The 15,634-nt window shown below is 44.4% G+C and overlaps 1 protein-coding gene across 1 annotated transcript in view; it reads left to right on the top strand.

Moving 5' to 3' along the window:
• Positions 1-20: 20 nt before the first annotated feature.
• GFOD1 (glucose-fructose oxidoreductase domain containing 1) overlaps positions 21-15,634 on the top strand; it is a 93,127-nt gene continuing 77,513 nt past the window's right edge. The window contains exon 1 of the mRNA XM_004693295.2: positions 21-579. Coding sequence (XP_004693352.1) covers positions 327-579 — 253 coding nt within the window. The 5' untranslated portion in view covers positions 21-326. The remainder of the gene's footprint in view (positions 580-15,634) is intronic.

Below are 15,634 nucleotides of genomic sequence, written 5' to 3'. Positions count from 1 at the left end.
CCGGGCGCACGGAGCCGGCCCGCGCTGCGGCGAGAGCGCCGCCTGAGCGAGGGCTCCGCGGGGCTTCAGGGTCTCGGGAACCCTGGGGGGAGCCCTGCCGCCACCTCTGGGAAGGACGGGAGCCCCGCGTGGCGGACACTGCAGCATACGCGGGACTGAAGCCTCGTCCGGCGGCACGTTGGGCGCTCTTGGCCCTCGGCGCCTTGCCCGGTGCGCGGCGACTGGCGCACCGCGGGAACCAGAGCCGGGCTGGCTAGAGGGGCGTGTGTGTGCGCGTGTTCGATTGGAGATTCGGCCAGAGCAGGACCGGGCGGACCTCAGCAGCCATGCTTCCTGGGGTGGGCGTGTTCGGCACCAGCCTCACGGCCCGTGTCATCATCCCGCTGCTGAAAGACGAAGGGTTCGCAGTGAAGGCGCTGTGGGGTCGCACGCAGGAAGAAGCAGAGGAGTTGGCCAAGGAGATGAGCGTCCCCTTCTATACCAGCCGCATCGACGAGGTGCTGCTGCACCAGGACGTGGACTTGGTGTGCATCAACCTGCCACCGCCCCTTACCAGACAAATCGCTGTCAAAACCCTGGGTGAGTGACCCCCCACCCCGCACCCCGCCTCCTCTGCAACCTTCTCTCCTTCCTTTCTACAGTATCCCAGAAGCTTACCCAGCACCTGCTCTGACTAAGGGACCCAGGATCCACATCCCACTTAGAGCTCCTTCTGCATCATTGGCCTTTCCCACTTCTGCGCTTTTCTCTTTTTTGCATCACCTGGACACGCTTCCCCACGCGTTCGGCGCGGAGGCTGGGGGAGGCGTGCGCTCCTGGGTTGGGAGCCAGACGGATCAGATGCTGAGGATTGAAGAGGGGCTGCTCTGAGCAAGTCCGCAGCTGTGTGTGTTCTGCCTGTGTGTGCGTGCATGCGCGCCTGCGGGTGCGCGCCTAGGTCCTCTGAATAAAGGGCCCCACGCGAGGCTTGGTTTTTCCCGGGGGAGAGAGGCTACCTGACATTTAGCAGCTGTGGCTCCCTGGGAGAATAGTTTGTTTCTTTCCTCTGTGACTTAGTTGAGTATAAAATTAGAGATGTGACAAGTTGATTGCTGGAGTTACTTCATTTTCGCTGAAAGCAAGGATGGCAGGAGTGGGTGGAAGGGACGGGTTGGGGGCAGGGGCGGGATCTGTTGGGTCATTGCAGGGAGTCGTGGGTTAGCTAAAACTGGTTCGAAAAACTCAGAGAAATTTAACTTTCCAGTGAGCAATTCAGGAACTATCTTCTGTGCAGACTTGGAGGAATAGATCTTAAATTTTTAGCGAATGGGCCCAGTAGTTCCAGAGATGCAGACGCTTTGTGTGGGAAAACCCCCAATATTGCCAGTTTCACTTGGAAGACTGAGATGGTTCTTCATCCCATGAAGAATCCCCAACGCCCCATGAGTGGCGTTGACAAGTTTGTTGGGGGTGAGCTCACCAGCCCTTACCATCGGGTCCTGCATCTCATTCAGTCTGATAATCTTAGAGGAGCAGTATCAGTGTCTCTGCTGTGTTTAGGGGAAGAAGAATGGTTTGTCCATCAGCAGTTCTCACGGAATGCCAGAAAGATAACTCACTGTACTTTTGGGAGAAATATGTCGCCCATCCTTGAAAGTTGGAGATTTTATTGGTGGGGAAAGAAACAAAACTTAGGGCATAGGATGGTACATCAGAGATGAGCTAGAAGGGGAGAATGGGAAGGGACAGAACGGCACCCAAAAACTAATGCCAGTTTATGTAATCTTTGGAAAGAATGTTTTATTTTCAAAACCAGGTATGGATTCAGGGTAGGTGAAATGTACATGCGTATTAATTTTATCTTCAAAGACCTATGACCAGGATGGTGGGCCCTTTTTTCCCTGGAAAACCAGTTTTGAATCTGGCCATTCTTCTCTTTACTCAGAATGGACACCTGATAGAATTTTTATGGAGGCTGCCCAAGGCTGTTAAGTTTCACATTCAGTCTGTTAAGCTTTGGCCTTTGTTGCCTGGTTTCTTTGGCCTTGAATTGAATGTCACTAGGATCTTTCCCCTTATTTCCTATCTGTTTGAGCTAACATATGTGAGGTAGCTGAGCTCGCACTAACAGTGGATCTGTGCAGATCAGCTAGAGCAGAACTCTCCCACAGCCAACATCTATTAGGGCAATTTATTTAAAACAGGTCCCAGGAAGGGTTGTGACAGATCATATGGAAGAGCTGGCTGTAACATCATTGCTCCCTTCTAAGGCAGCACAACTTTACAATACTATCAATTCCAGATCCTGTTTCAGGAAAGTGGGAATTTGGGGGACAAGAATGTTCCAGTTTTTTGTTACTTTAGCAATGAAAAAGTACTTGAGGATTCTAACTTTGAGAGAAGTGGTACAAATTGTACATCTGGATAGTTCTGTTCTTATTTTCAAAAATTCACTGACGTTTTTTCCCTTGGCTCTTCAAAAGTGCCAGAGACATAAGAAATAGACCTAATAGCCAAGACTAGCGGATAGTTTTTGTTCATGTTTTTGTTGTAGGTCCTGGGCTTTTAGTCTTTTTACACAAGGCTATACAGGGAATTTAAGGTGTTTTGTGTTGGTTTTTTTTTTTTTAGAAAATGTGGAGACATTGGATTTAGGTGTGGCTGTGCTTTGGTCTTGTTTCAGACTTTATCTTCACTGGAAAATCCCTGGACCTGCTGTCCTTTGCATTGTGTCTGTAAGTACACAGCAGCAGAGCGGTCCTGGTTTGCTTTTCTGTTCAACAAATACACAACACAGGAAGTGAAAAACCCCAAACAGTTATTGGGCTAGTCTGGCCTCTGAGGGTATAGAGACTATATGTTTGCTTGGAATCCAAATAAGCCAGGCTTGATAGTGCTGGTGAATTGTCCTTCTTTAACGAAGGGCTGAGTGTGGAGTTGTGTGCTCAGTGATGGGGACCACTCTGTTGCCCTCAGGTCCTACCTGGACTGGCCAAAGGACTGGCAAGATGAGTGGCTGGTCTAGAGATCATAGAGCAATGAGATGTGGAATCAGTTGAATCTCACACATCCTCCTTTAATTTATAAAAATTTCCATGACGCCCCTAATTTGGTAAACTAGGCATCTCTCTCTTGTAGGCTCTTTTCTATGGTGTAAAATTCCTATAGTGCCCAGTGCTACCTCTTGTTAAACAGCTACAGTGTGTCAGGCAATATGGTAGGTGCTGAGTATAAAATATTTCAGGATGAAAGTTCTTATGATAGATATTAGCCCCATTTAACAGATGAAGGCAACTAAAATTCAGAGATCTGATGATGATAAGACTGCCTGTATTGCTGATAATCCAGTTGCTCAGGGATATCCAGCTAGACTCCATCTTTTCCTCTCCCCATTGTCATTTTTTCCTTGTTCTTCCCCAACTTGTCCTCAGGTCATTCCTCAGAAAACTGGGTGCTCAGGTAAATTGTTAGGTTACCCTTTATTCCTGAGTACCCCACCCATGGAATCACTTCCTAAATCTAGTTGATGCTATCATCCCTTTTTTATCTGTTCCCTTTTCTGCATCTTTGTTTCCTCTATAGAGAAACTGTTCCCTTAGCTAGTTTCTGAATTAGGTTCCATCTGTCCCTTTCTTCCTCACTGCTGTCAAAATTACCTTGAAGAACCAAAGAGCTACTTTGGTTCATCACTTCTGAAAAAGCCCCAACTTCTTTGCATGATACATAGGGAAGAGCCAGCCTCTGATGATCCTGCCCAGCCTCTTACTGAACCTTCTGGAGCCCTATGAGCTTCAGCTGAACCAAATCACTGGAATTTCTTTGAACTTCCATACAAGGCTTTGCTTTGTGTTTGTGTTGATGATTATTCATCCTTTAAGACTCAGCCTGAATATTACCTCCTTCTGGAATTCTCACACTTCATCAGTCCTACCCCCACATACTTGTCTGTGGCTTTAGCACCACATGCAGCCATCTTTACTGCACCTATTTTTTAAATGCATTTGTTTAAGTTTTAGTTATTTTAAGTAGGTTATATAGTCACATGGTACAAATTCCAGATGCCACAAGAGGTACATGTCTTGTAGTTCCTGCCCTCAAGTGGAAGAGATTATGGATACCAGCTTTTTATGTCTCCTTCTGAAGATTTTTCTAGGCATATACTGGAAAATATGTGTGTGAACACTTAAAATATTTTTTCATAATTGGTAACATCTTATATGTACCATTATATACTATGATTTTTGTCATGTAACAATATCATTTTGAAAATTTATGTATCCATGAAAACACTGACATATACATAAACACACATATGTATACACACATAAATATGTGTATTAAAATTGAGACTGAAACCATCTTGTTTCTGTTTTGGGCTGCATACTATTTCACTATATGGATAAAACAAATATTTTAACCAGTTCTCTATTACTCAGCTTTTAGGTTTTTCACAATCTTTTGCTTGTACAAAATGCAATGGGTAGTTTAGAATATGCCATTTTGCAAGATGGCAGCCTAATTTGTAGGATAAATACAGAAATTGCTGGTTAAAAAGTATGTGCCCATTTCATTTAACAAAGACATTGCTAAATTAACCAGTTCGTGAAATGACCATGCATTTTGTCAGTTTCCTCGTATGCCTCTTTCTGTTAAGTCCCATGACTGAAGGCAGCCAAGGACAGTCTGTCTTTGCAGCCACAGCAGACTGGTACATGGGGCCTACACACTCCTTAGTCAAAACATGTCTCCAATGTGCCCTTCCCAGGGGGCATCTACCTTGGCTATACTAAACTACCCAACTGCCTCTTGAGGTCCTGTCTGTTTCTTATCCAGTGTATTTTCTACTGACAGAGGAAGTGACTGCTGTCTGTATGGCACTGTGTCATTCCTGGCTCAGAGCCCATGGTACTTGGACAACATTCCAGCACCTGCTGTGACTTGTTTGGCCTGAAATGGCCCTGCCTAGCATCCCCCCATCTCTTCAGAGGCTGCGTGTCTCCTGCCATTTGGGCCTCTTTTTTCTCCCTTAAACACATCTATCTCAACTTGGGACCTATGTGAGTTGGCCCTTCCCTTCCCTAGAAGCCTCTCCTTCATTCTTTTAAGCAGCCAGATCATTCTCTCTTCCAAGTTCCAACTCAAAGTTCTATCAGGAGAGAGGCCTTTCTGGTCCCTGACCTCCAGTCAGAGGTCTTCCGGCACCTCCCAATCATGTGTCTGTGATCCTTTTTATTTTCTTGGTGGCACAGTTGATATCACAGTTTGTGGTGATCGCTTTCATGTGTCTCCCTGACTAGACTGTAAGTCCTTTGAGAGAGGGCCTCAGCCTTATCTCCCCTTACCACTGCCAGGCACTGAGTCACCTAGTAGGCACATTATAAATATTTGTTGAATGACAGATGAATGCATTTTTATTGAATGAATGAATCCTTAGAAGAAAGCAGAAGGTTCTAAGTAGGACATGCCCACCAATACATGACATTTTCCTGCATGCAGTGGTTCTCAGACTTACTGTGCATGCACATCTGGGAATCTTGTCAGAGTGCAGATGTTGGGTGCACAGGACCTCAGCATTTCCAGTCTTCAGTCATGTGGATGCATGGCAGCAGTCACATAGGGAGGGGTGATGACATCTGTTTTCATGGTGCCTGCACTGATTTTTGGAGAGTGTGGATTTGACTTTCTTGGGGAAGCCTCTACAGGGTGGATGGATGGAAGGCTCCTTTGGGATGAAGAATGAGGCTGTCAGCTTTCCCTGAGCTTTGATCTTGCTGCATGTGGGTCTTGCCCCAACTTGTTTGGCTTCGCTAGTGGAGGCCTCGGGCCAGTGTGCCCTTTCCTGTCCTGCTGCACAGTGTGGGCAGTTGCTCAATGTGGAGTAGGCTGCCAGCTGGGGTCAGAAAGCGGGGAGGAAATGGGGTTGGGACAGAGCTTATCGTTCCTGTTGCCACACAGCAGAGATACAGCTGCAGATAATGAAATTGTGTATTTGGATTTGATGCTAACCGTTTTGAAGTCTCAGCAAACCCTGTGTTTCCATTTCTTCTTTGAAATCTTTTCCTCATCTATTTCTGTCTGGAGATCGTGTGGAAAACGGGGTAGAATTTCTGAGTCTCTGCCCCTGAGCATTGAGTGGAATGATTTCCATCTCTTGGTCTAGTGTGGAGTTGGAGAAGCCCTTGGGCATTATATAAATGAAGGAAATGACTCTTTACTATCAGGAAAAGTCAAGCATCACCAATCTCATTTCATCTAATGAAATTAGGTGCAGTTGAGTGATTCTTTGGCTGATGCTATCAGTCTTTGAAAATGTACAGTCCTACAGAAGAAGCCAGTTGAAGAAATTGTGTATCTTGATACCTGAAACTGAGGGAATAAACCCCCTCGAAAGAAATATATAAGCAATTAGTTATATATTTTTTGATTCTGGGCTATGATGGGTCAGGCGAAGAGCATCCCTGTACACATTGTAATCCATAAAACTAATGTTAGTTACTTGCCATAGGGTGGCAGGTGACAATGATGTGACTTTGGGGGAGGTAGGCATCCTTCATGCATCTGTTTCCTCATCACCAGAGGTAGAGATGCTCTCATCTAGGGTTGCTCTGACAGTTAAAATGAGACTTTCCTTAGGTAAAGTTCTTTACCTAATGCGATTAGTTCTTTACCCTATCCCACATAGTGCTTCTGGAGATTTCCTTTTCATATTCTTTGAAGAGCTGATTCCCTCCAGCTAGATTTAGAAAATATACTTCACAAGGATTTTAGAAAGTACACTTTTTTTTTTCTTATTTTGCAAAGGGAATGATGATAAGCCAAGTCTTAGATATCATATGTGCTGTGATTCCAGCACTGCTTCACAGAGAAGTGATCTGGAAGGTGCTGATGGTATTACCAGGAACTCACCATGCTCCTGCGAAGACTTATCGCTGTGAGGAGGCTGTCTTGAGGAACTGGGCCAGTGATATGGCTAAGTCTCTGTAGGTGCCTGGATGCCATGAACTCTCAGAGTTTTGTAGTTCTGTGTTCTGTTTCTCTCCAGGTGTCAGTCTCATCATCCTTCTCCATTTAGATAAGCTTACTCTGCTTCATGGTCCCTTGGTGGATAGATCCCTGTTCACATGCAGCTCCCAATACAAATATTCCAGGTGCAGCCATGGTGATACATCACAAAATACTGTGGGGACCACTGTACTGGAGGGTAGTGGTCTCCAGGTGATGAGACATTGGGGAGATCATGCCAGTGTGGTCTGGAAAGACTTGTTGGTAGAGAAGCTCGGTGTGTGTTCAGCTGATGGGTGTTTTGGAGAGAGTTGTGAGCATCGCCTCAAAGCAGGGTGACCTTGAAGTCTGACCTTGGTTAAGATTTAAGTCATGGTGGGTATTGGGGAAAGCCAGCCCTTGTTGCTGGGTCTTCCTTCTGACCAGTTATACAAATTCCTGCTCCCACTCCTGGCTGCTCCTGCTTGGGCCTGCTGTTTTTCCTGGCTCATCCTTTTTGAAGATTCTCTCAAAATGTAGGGGATACATCACAAAATACCGTGGGGACTACTGTACTGGAGGGCAGTATGTGTGAAGGGGTTAGGAGTGGGTCATTCCCAGCTGGATCAAATTCCAAAAAGGTTCTGATAATGAGAACACTGATTTGGCTATAACTTGATAAATATATAGACAATTCTTGAGTATGCAGATCTATACCAACTTTATGAAATACACCTTTGGCATTCTGCTGCTTTTATACTGATTCTCGTAAAACAGGTAGAAAAAGATATGTGATGATCAGATGATGTCATCCTTGTTGCCATTATTGTAATTTTAGTTAGGATGTAGCTATTTAAAGAATGTGATGGCAAAGTAGGTAGACACGACTGGTTGAATGGAGCTTTATGATCATTCGCCAATGGCAGATCTCTGAGCACCTCTGAGTGGTGTGTCAGCAGAGGGCTTGTGAGTAAAGCTTAGTCCTTTTGTACTCAGTATCAGTTTAGGTCCTCAAAGGAGACAGGAAAAGACTTATGTTCCTGGAGTGAGCTGGGTTTCCACCTTCACACTGGAAATTGTAACCTTATCTCATATCTGGGTCCCCAGACTGCTGGTCTGCCCTGCAAATTTCACACTTATCAGCCCTCACAGTTTTGTGAACCAAATCCTTTAAAATAATTCTGTACATAATCAACATGCTGTTGGTTTTGTTTTTTGGAACTGACAGCTAGACTTAGGCTGGCCCAACGCCACTTGGCCAGGGGAGCCAGGTGACGAGATACTGGGGAGCGGTGTCATGCCAGTGTGGGTCTGGAAAGACTTGTCAGTAGAGAAGCTCTCTGTGTGTTCAGCTGGTGGGTGTGTAGGAGAGAGATGTGAACATTGTCTCAAGGCAGGGTGACCTTGAAGTCTGACCTTTATTCAGATTTAACTCTTGGTGGATGTTAGGGAAAGCCACCCCTTGCTCCTGCGTCATCCTCCTGACCATACACCAGTGATAGGTGAAGCTGGCTCCTTAGGTTTAGGCAAGTCTGGATTGTGGGTGGTTTAGACTTGCCATGAGAACTCTTAGTACCCTGAAGAGTATTTAAAAACACAGATAAAAATTACATCAAAATGTTATGTATAAAACCTTACCTAAAAATGATACAAGTTGTTTTCTAAATTTTCAGTTTTTCCAACTTAGAGATGTTCTTTTAGTTAGCCTAATAGCCATAAGCTATTATGGCTATTACACATTTTGAAGTCTAAAATTAAGTAGATTTTCAGTTGTAGCATTTTTTAAAAATAGCTTTATTGGAGTATACTACACATAACAGAAAATTCACTTACTATAAATGATTCAGTGATTTTTAGTACATTCATATAGTTGTGCAACTATCGTCACAAACCATTACCAATACTCAGAAGAATTTCCTCATACCTATGTGTATCCAGTCCCATTCCCATTCCTCACCTCAGGCGGTCACAGATCTGATTTTGATTTCTAATGTTTTTCCTTTCCAAAAAATTTCATATAAAGAAATTTTATCTAACATGTAGCCTTTTGTATCTCACTTCTTTCACAGCATAATGGGATGATTACCCATGTCATTACACATATCAGAAGTTCATTCCTTTTAAATTACTGAGTAGTCCCTTGTATGGTTCTGTCACATTTTGTTAATTCACTTACCATTGATTGCATATTTACATTTTTTTTTCAGTTTTTAGCTGTGCTGAATAATGCTGTGATGAACATTTGCATACATGTCTTTTGTAGATGCATATTTTAATTTTTCTTGGATAAACACCTAGGAGTGAAATTGCTGGATTATATGGTATGTACATATTTCACTTTTTAAGAAACTGTTGAACTTTTCCAAATCAAATGTACATTTTTAAAGACAATTTCTACCAGCAATATAGGGAAATTGTAGTTTCTTTATCACTAACACTTGGTGTTGTCAATTTATTTGATAAAGCCATTATGGTTAGTGTGACTTGGTTTCTCATGATTCACATTAGCATTTCCCTAATGACTAAACACTTTTTATATGCTTATAAGTCATGTATCTTCTTTGTTGATATATCTACTAAAATCTCTTTCCTATTTCTAAATTGGACTTTTGTCCTTTTATTAGTGAGCTGGAAGAACTAGTTTTGTGATGTTGTTTTCTTGTTACTAGATGTCAGTTTAGTAACTAGACGTCAGTGGGAGAGGGATAGTTTTTTGGTTTTAGATATTTCCCTTTATTTTTTATTTCAGATATAACGGAATTAATTCTCCAATCCAAGTAATATTAGCTTCACCAAATATACATTGAAGTGATTCATTATTTAGAAGAGTGAGACAACCGTGTGAGTGGGTGCTGATGACTGGGCCCCAGAGTAGCCCTGGGTCCTGATGATGCACTGGATACTCTTTGAAGGACATTTCCAATGCAAAGATTATCTGTGGTGCGCCAGGGTCTTTTAATCACTTATTTTGCCCAGTGTCTAGAGGAGGTTTCTCTCTCTCTTTTTAAAATTTCTGTTTAATAAATGCCTTGGGATGCCTGTATCACTATGAACTGTGCCGAGAAATGACCTATAAGTGAGCTGTGGTCTTTGTCCTTGAGAGGAGATATGCACATGCAAGCACCCAACAATGCAGTGAAATAAATGATTCAGTACAGGATTGAGTCATTCTCCTGCTGTGCCAGGAAATGTTTGCTGAGGGCAATAAGCAGCCTCAAAAATAAGAGTATTGGCATAAGGGTCAGCCACCTGGGTAGCTTCCCCATGCCAGTGTATGTAAAGGGCACTAAAACAGCGAGGGAAACAGGGAAAATGCTGCAGCAGAATTCCCCACATATAAGAAGGATTATGTGTTATTCGGGCCTTGCTGAGGAGTGAGGCCCGACAGGGGCTTCCGCCACTGGGTGCAGAGTTATAGCTACATTGCCTAGGAAGGATCAGATCCAGTTCGCAGCTTAGCTTTTGTTTCGCTAAGCTTGGACCTGAGTTTGAGGTTAGCGATAGAGGTGCTGGCCTGTGAGGAAAGGCCACACTGTCCCCAGCACCCTTCCCCTCATCCAGCAGGCTCCCCAGGAGGCGGCCCTGCTGATAATGGCGCTGCCTGAGCTCTGAGGGAAGAGTGGTTTGTGTGAGCTGGGATTGTCTGAGATCTTTTGGAGGAGGTGTGGCTTACATTTGACCAAGAAGAGGAGGGCGGATTTAAATAATTGAAAAGGAAGATGTGGTATGCTCTATGATAGGAAATCCTCTCAAGGAATCACAAGATTCCTTAGTGGCAACACTGAGGAAAATAGTTTCTTATATTTAAGACTGTCCAAACTTGAAAACTGACTTTTCTTACCTAGATTTAATGTTTTTGCTAGTTTGTTCCCCTCTCCTTTCTTTATGCGCAGTGAGTTTTACTTGCATCTTTCCCTGCGCTTGGATCCCAGTTGCAGATGTCGCAGCTCTGGGGTCGGCAATGGAAACAGCGTGTGGAACACTGGGAGGGACCCCATGACAAATGGCCACCTGGGGTCTGAACAAGCTGTAAAGATTGATTCAACAGGAAACATAGTAAGGACCAAAAGCTCCCTGGGATGGAGTCAGCCATGCTTCATCACATGCAGAGAATGGGGTCAGAGCAAGAGAGCTCCACTGTGTGCTGTTCCTGGTGGTGTGCATGTGTGGTTATTAGTGGAAACTCAGGGACCTTTGTTACACAGTTGAGCCCATGTAGGTCAAGGGTGAGTGCAGGGCCAGGGCTCTGATTTATTGGGAGAAATACACCTAGTGCATGTCACTGCAAGTGTTTGTCAAGGTTGAGGAAGCTGCGGCAGGAGGAAATTGAGACTGAGTGGTCTGGTGCTGTGGGAGGTGTTTTTTGGATGAGGATGGATGGAATGAATAGTCAGATCTTGACTTGGGGTCGACAAGTCTGTCAAAGGCATCGCCAGGTGAGTACCAGCTGAGGCTTTTCACAGCTCCCCAGATGTGATACACCATGTATCTTCATTGCTTTATTTCAAAAGGTAAAATTCCTTTCTAAATTGGGTGCTATCCTGTTGAAAGTAAAGGGAGGCATCTAAGTGTTTTGGTTTTTTTCCCCCATAAGTGGAAAAGTCATGCAGTTTTTAAGAGGCAGCCCCAGCCCATTGCCTGGGGTTGGGGCCTGGCTTTGTATCAAGGACCCTTGTCTCATGAGTCCTCTGCTTAACTTTTCTGAGCCTTAGTTTCTTCACCTTTGATCATAGAAATATCAAACTCAGAAGTTGTTGACTGATACAGGAACTTGCTTATAACTGAGCACTTACAAACATAAAGAGTTATGATTAATAGGAACTCATAGTGTGCAACAGTAATTCATTCTTTCCTTGAAGAAATATTTAGTGAATATCAGCACTATACTAGGCACTCTCTAGCTCAGTGCTTTGTACAGTAGCCATTAACCACATGCAGCTCGTTAGATTTATGTAAATTGAAATTAAATAAAGAATTCATTTCTTCAGTTGCCCTGGCCACTGTTCAAGTGCTTATAGGCCACATGTGGCAGACTAGTGACCACCATATTGGACAGGGCTAATCTCAACATGTGCATGACAGTCATATACTTGATATAAATAATGGCTTTTTAAAAAATTTTTTAAATTTATTTTTTATTTTTTTATTTTAATTTTTTTTAATTTTATTTTTTTTAAGATTTATTTATTTGTGCATACAGAACTGGGGTACAGGCCAGAGGCTCAGGGGTGGTGAGAGGCCTCACCAGAGACAGAGTGGGGAGCAGAACAGGCAGATCGATGAAGTACACTGCTGAGGGGAGCAGCGGGCGGGCCAGGAGAGGTCCGCCACACCTTGTGGCCACCTCCGGGGCAGGCGGGAATTGAACTCATGCGGAAGCGGCTTTAGATTCTCAGTGCTGTGCTTTAACCCGCTGCGCCACCAGGGAGGGCCCTAAATATGGATTTTTAAGAAATCCAAACCTTTAGGTGTATTCTCTTTTCTCCTAGGAATGGGAAAATAGAAAGCCTACATAGTGGGCTCCCTATTGGTGATTCAAACTAATTATAAGATGGCTAATGAGGTATGTAAAGACTATACTGTTAATAAGATGAGCTGTAGAAAGTTTCCTACAATCTCCATTGGATGTTGGGAATGAGAGATAAATGACACTCCACCCTCCTTGGGATCACCACAGGAGCTTTTGGTAGCAGATGCACAGATGAGGCTGCAGTGACACCAGCATAGGATTTCAACTTTGCTCACAAGAACTGTTTTCTTAGTCTTCTCAGCAAATCTGTGAGATTTTCCTGCTCTCTCACCAATGTAGAGCCCCAAAGCACAGAAAGGGAAAGTGACTGGGGAACTTGTAGAGGAGGGTGGGGTGGGAGAAAGGGACTAGATGCAGGGAAGATACTTAGCCAGTTTTTGTGAACCTGGTTTGGGCAGGAGGACTGACATAGAGGAGGAAGGTTGCTTTCTAATCTGCTGCTAACATACTGTGTGACTTAGGGCAAAATGAGGTTTCTGGCTGAATACCTCCTCTCTCTACTCCACTTCCCTACATCTGAGAGGAAAAACTAATCAGTCTGAAAGCTTGGAGCCTCAATGAATACATAATTACTATTTTGCTAATTATTATTGCTTTTCTTCTTCAAGTCCCATTAACTTTGTGGAAGCAATATCCATCTGTGAGCATTCCTAGGGAGCCACGGCTGGAATGGCTGTGGAATTCCAGCTCGTTGGAGTTTGGAGGGAGAGGTTAGTGCGCACTTATGAGGCCGTGAGCACATCTGTTCCCAAGTGTGAGTGTCCATGTCTTACAGAATGTTTCTTGACTACTCTTAAAGGCAAGGTAGGAATTTCAGACTACTTGTTATTTAAATTTGTCATTGGCAGCTCTTCTCATCTCCCATACAAATAATGGCACTCAAAATAGGGTGATAAAAAATGGGACTCTTTCTCTTGCTTGGTCTCTTCACTCTTTCCAATAAAGCTGGGGCATGGGAGAAGAAAAAAGCAACAGGCATAAGTATATTTAGGGGAAAAATTGTCACATGAGTTTGTTTGTCTGAACTTCTCCTCTTTCTAGTGCCACCTACATAGTGTATTTGTTTACATGGCACTCAGTCCTGGGGGACAGATTCACAGCCCTTGGGGACAGAGCCTGTCTGACTTAATATGCACAGCTGTTCACATCTAGGGCACAGCAGGGGCCTGGCTCCCAGGAGAGGTGCTGGGGTACCACAATGCTGTGTTTGTCTGTGGAGCTGAAATGTAGTTGCTGTGCTTACCCAGTGCAGTGGCCACTGTCCATAGCCTGCCCCATGGGGCTTCCAGGACGGGGTGCACACAGGCAGGTGATTTTTCTCAAACTCTGTTTCCCAAAGACCCAGGCTGGATGGCACTGATGGGGGTGCATTTTGATAGGAAATGTCTCCTAGGGCTGGGGAGCCAGTGGGATGGTCGTGACCACATTTTCCTAGAAGGGATTACTGACTGTCAGTGGTTGTCAGTTTTCAAGGACTTCAAACTAGGTCTTCACCATCCATTTCTCACATGTCTTCAATGTTTGTGGCAGTATGCTGGTGACTAAGAAGAGATGAAAGATGAATAAGTTATGGTATTTCCTCTGAAGGAGCTTAAACCATCAGGCACTTACTTAGTAGGTCCAGACCTGGCACAATCCACTGTTACCTCATTCTCACCTTTCAACTGACCTTCAAGGTGGGTATTTTGCATGTCCATCTGCACGTGGAAAACTTAGCTGTTGAGTGTATGTTCAGTATCACATAACTTACATGACTGTAAGACCTTTTTTTTTCACATTTTATCATACAAGTTATGACATTGTCTTCCCACTGATGTCATGTTAAAGTTTAGTGGTAGATGCCAGATGCTTTCTTTCTTTCCTTTTTTTTTTTTTTAAAGATTTATTTCTTTATGCATACAGAACTAGGGTACAGGCCACAGTTGCAGGGGTGGTAAGAGGATTCACCAGAGACAGAGCGGGGAGCAGAACAGGCAGATCAACAAAGTACACTGCTGAAGGGAGCAGTGGGTGAGACAGAAGAGGTCTGTTGCCCCATGTGGGTGACTTCCAGGGCTGAGGATTGAACTTGCACTGATGTGGCTGTGGCCAGCTTGTAGTGCTGCATCCTAATCCGTTGTGCCACCAGGGAGGGCTGGCAGATGCTTTCTTGATCATAAGTAAAATAATTGTAGGTCTTTGCAGTATGTCTTTGATTCTGTGAAACAGGCTATTTTGTCAGGTCAACTCAGCTAAGTGTGTGCTGACTGGGAGGGACTACATACTTCCATGGTCCATGTGCGCAGAGGCCCTTTGATTTTGACAGAGTATGAAAAAGGGCATGAGGACTGATCTGGAGCCCACATCATCTACCACCACAGCTGAGGAGATGGAGTGTGGGGAGCCTGCGTCAAACCAGATGTTGAATGCTTGAGAAAATGTAACTTCATGGTCTTCCCTTCTCTGCTGATAAAACTTAGTATAATTTTAAAGAGGTCAAAAATAAATGATGAACTTGTGTGGATAAGACATTGGTTTTGGGGGGTACTCTAGGCTGAGAGTGGTGTTTTACCTGCAGGATTCCTAGGTATCTGATCAGTCTAGAGAACAGTCATAGGTGACACAGGCTGACTCCCTGCCCCTGGGCCTAATTCTGGGCAGACCCCACATACATGGCTGTGCTTGTTTATCATTGTCATAATGCTCAGCTCTGCAGTGAGGTGTGTTGAATTCCACAGCTGACTTGGATTTAGAAAGTAGCTCTCAGGATGATGGGGGAGAGCAGCTAAGCCATGGCGATGCTTTGGGACCCCAGGCCTGCCTCCATCAGAATGGCCTCCATCGGTATTGACTGAGTCATTTTCTTGAGCAGCTGATGAGAAAAGGAGAGCAGAAAAGAGAAGGTTGGGTGGTCTGGTAGGCTATATGGGCCTTGGCAAGACCTGTCTCCCTCCGCGCAGGGAAGCCAAGTCTCAGAGTAGCTGAGTGACTTGTCCTGTTCACTGAGTCAATCAGTGACGACAGAGTCAGGAGCAAACCAGGGTCTCCAGAGAATGCTCTTTTTACCTTATCAGATACACAGTCCCTTGGGCCTGTATTTCTCCAACAATGAGGAAAATGGGGAAGCTGACTTCTGGAAAGCTTTCGTAAGGAAATAGCCACATA

This window comes from Condylura cristata, unplaced genomic scaffold (assembly GCF_000260355.1).
Source record: "Condylura cristata isolate star-nosed mole 26May11 unplaced genomic scaffold, ConCri1.0 scaffold00037, whole genome shotgun sequence".
NCBI classification, from domain to species: domain Eukaryota; kingdom Metazoa; phylum Chordata; class Mammalia; order Eulipotyphla; family Talpidae; genus Condylura; species Condylura cristata.
Note: the sequence above shows the minus strand (reverse complement) of the source record. Positions and strands in the feature narration are given on the sequence as shown.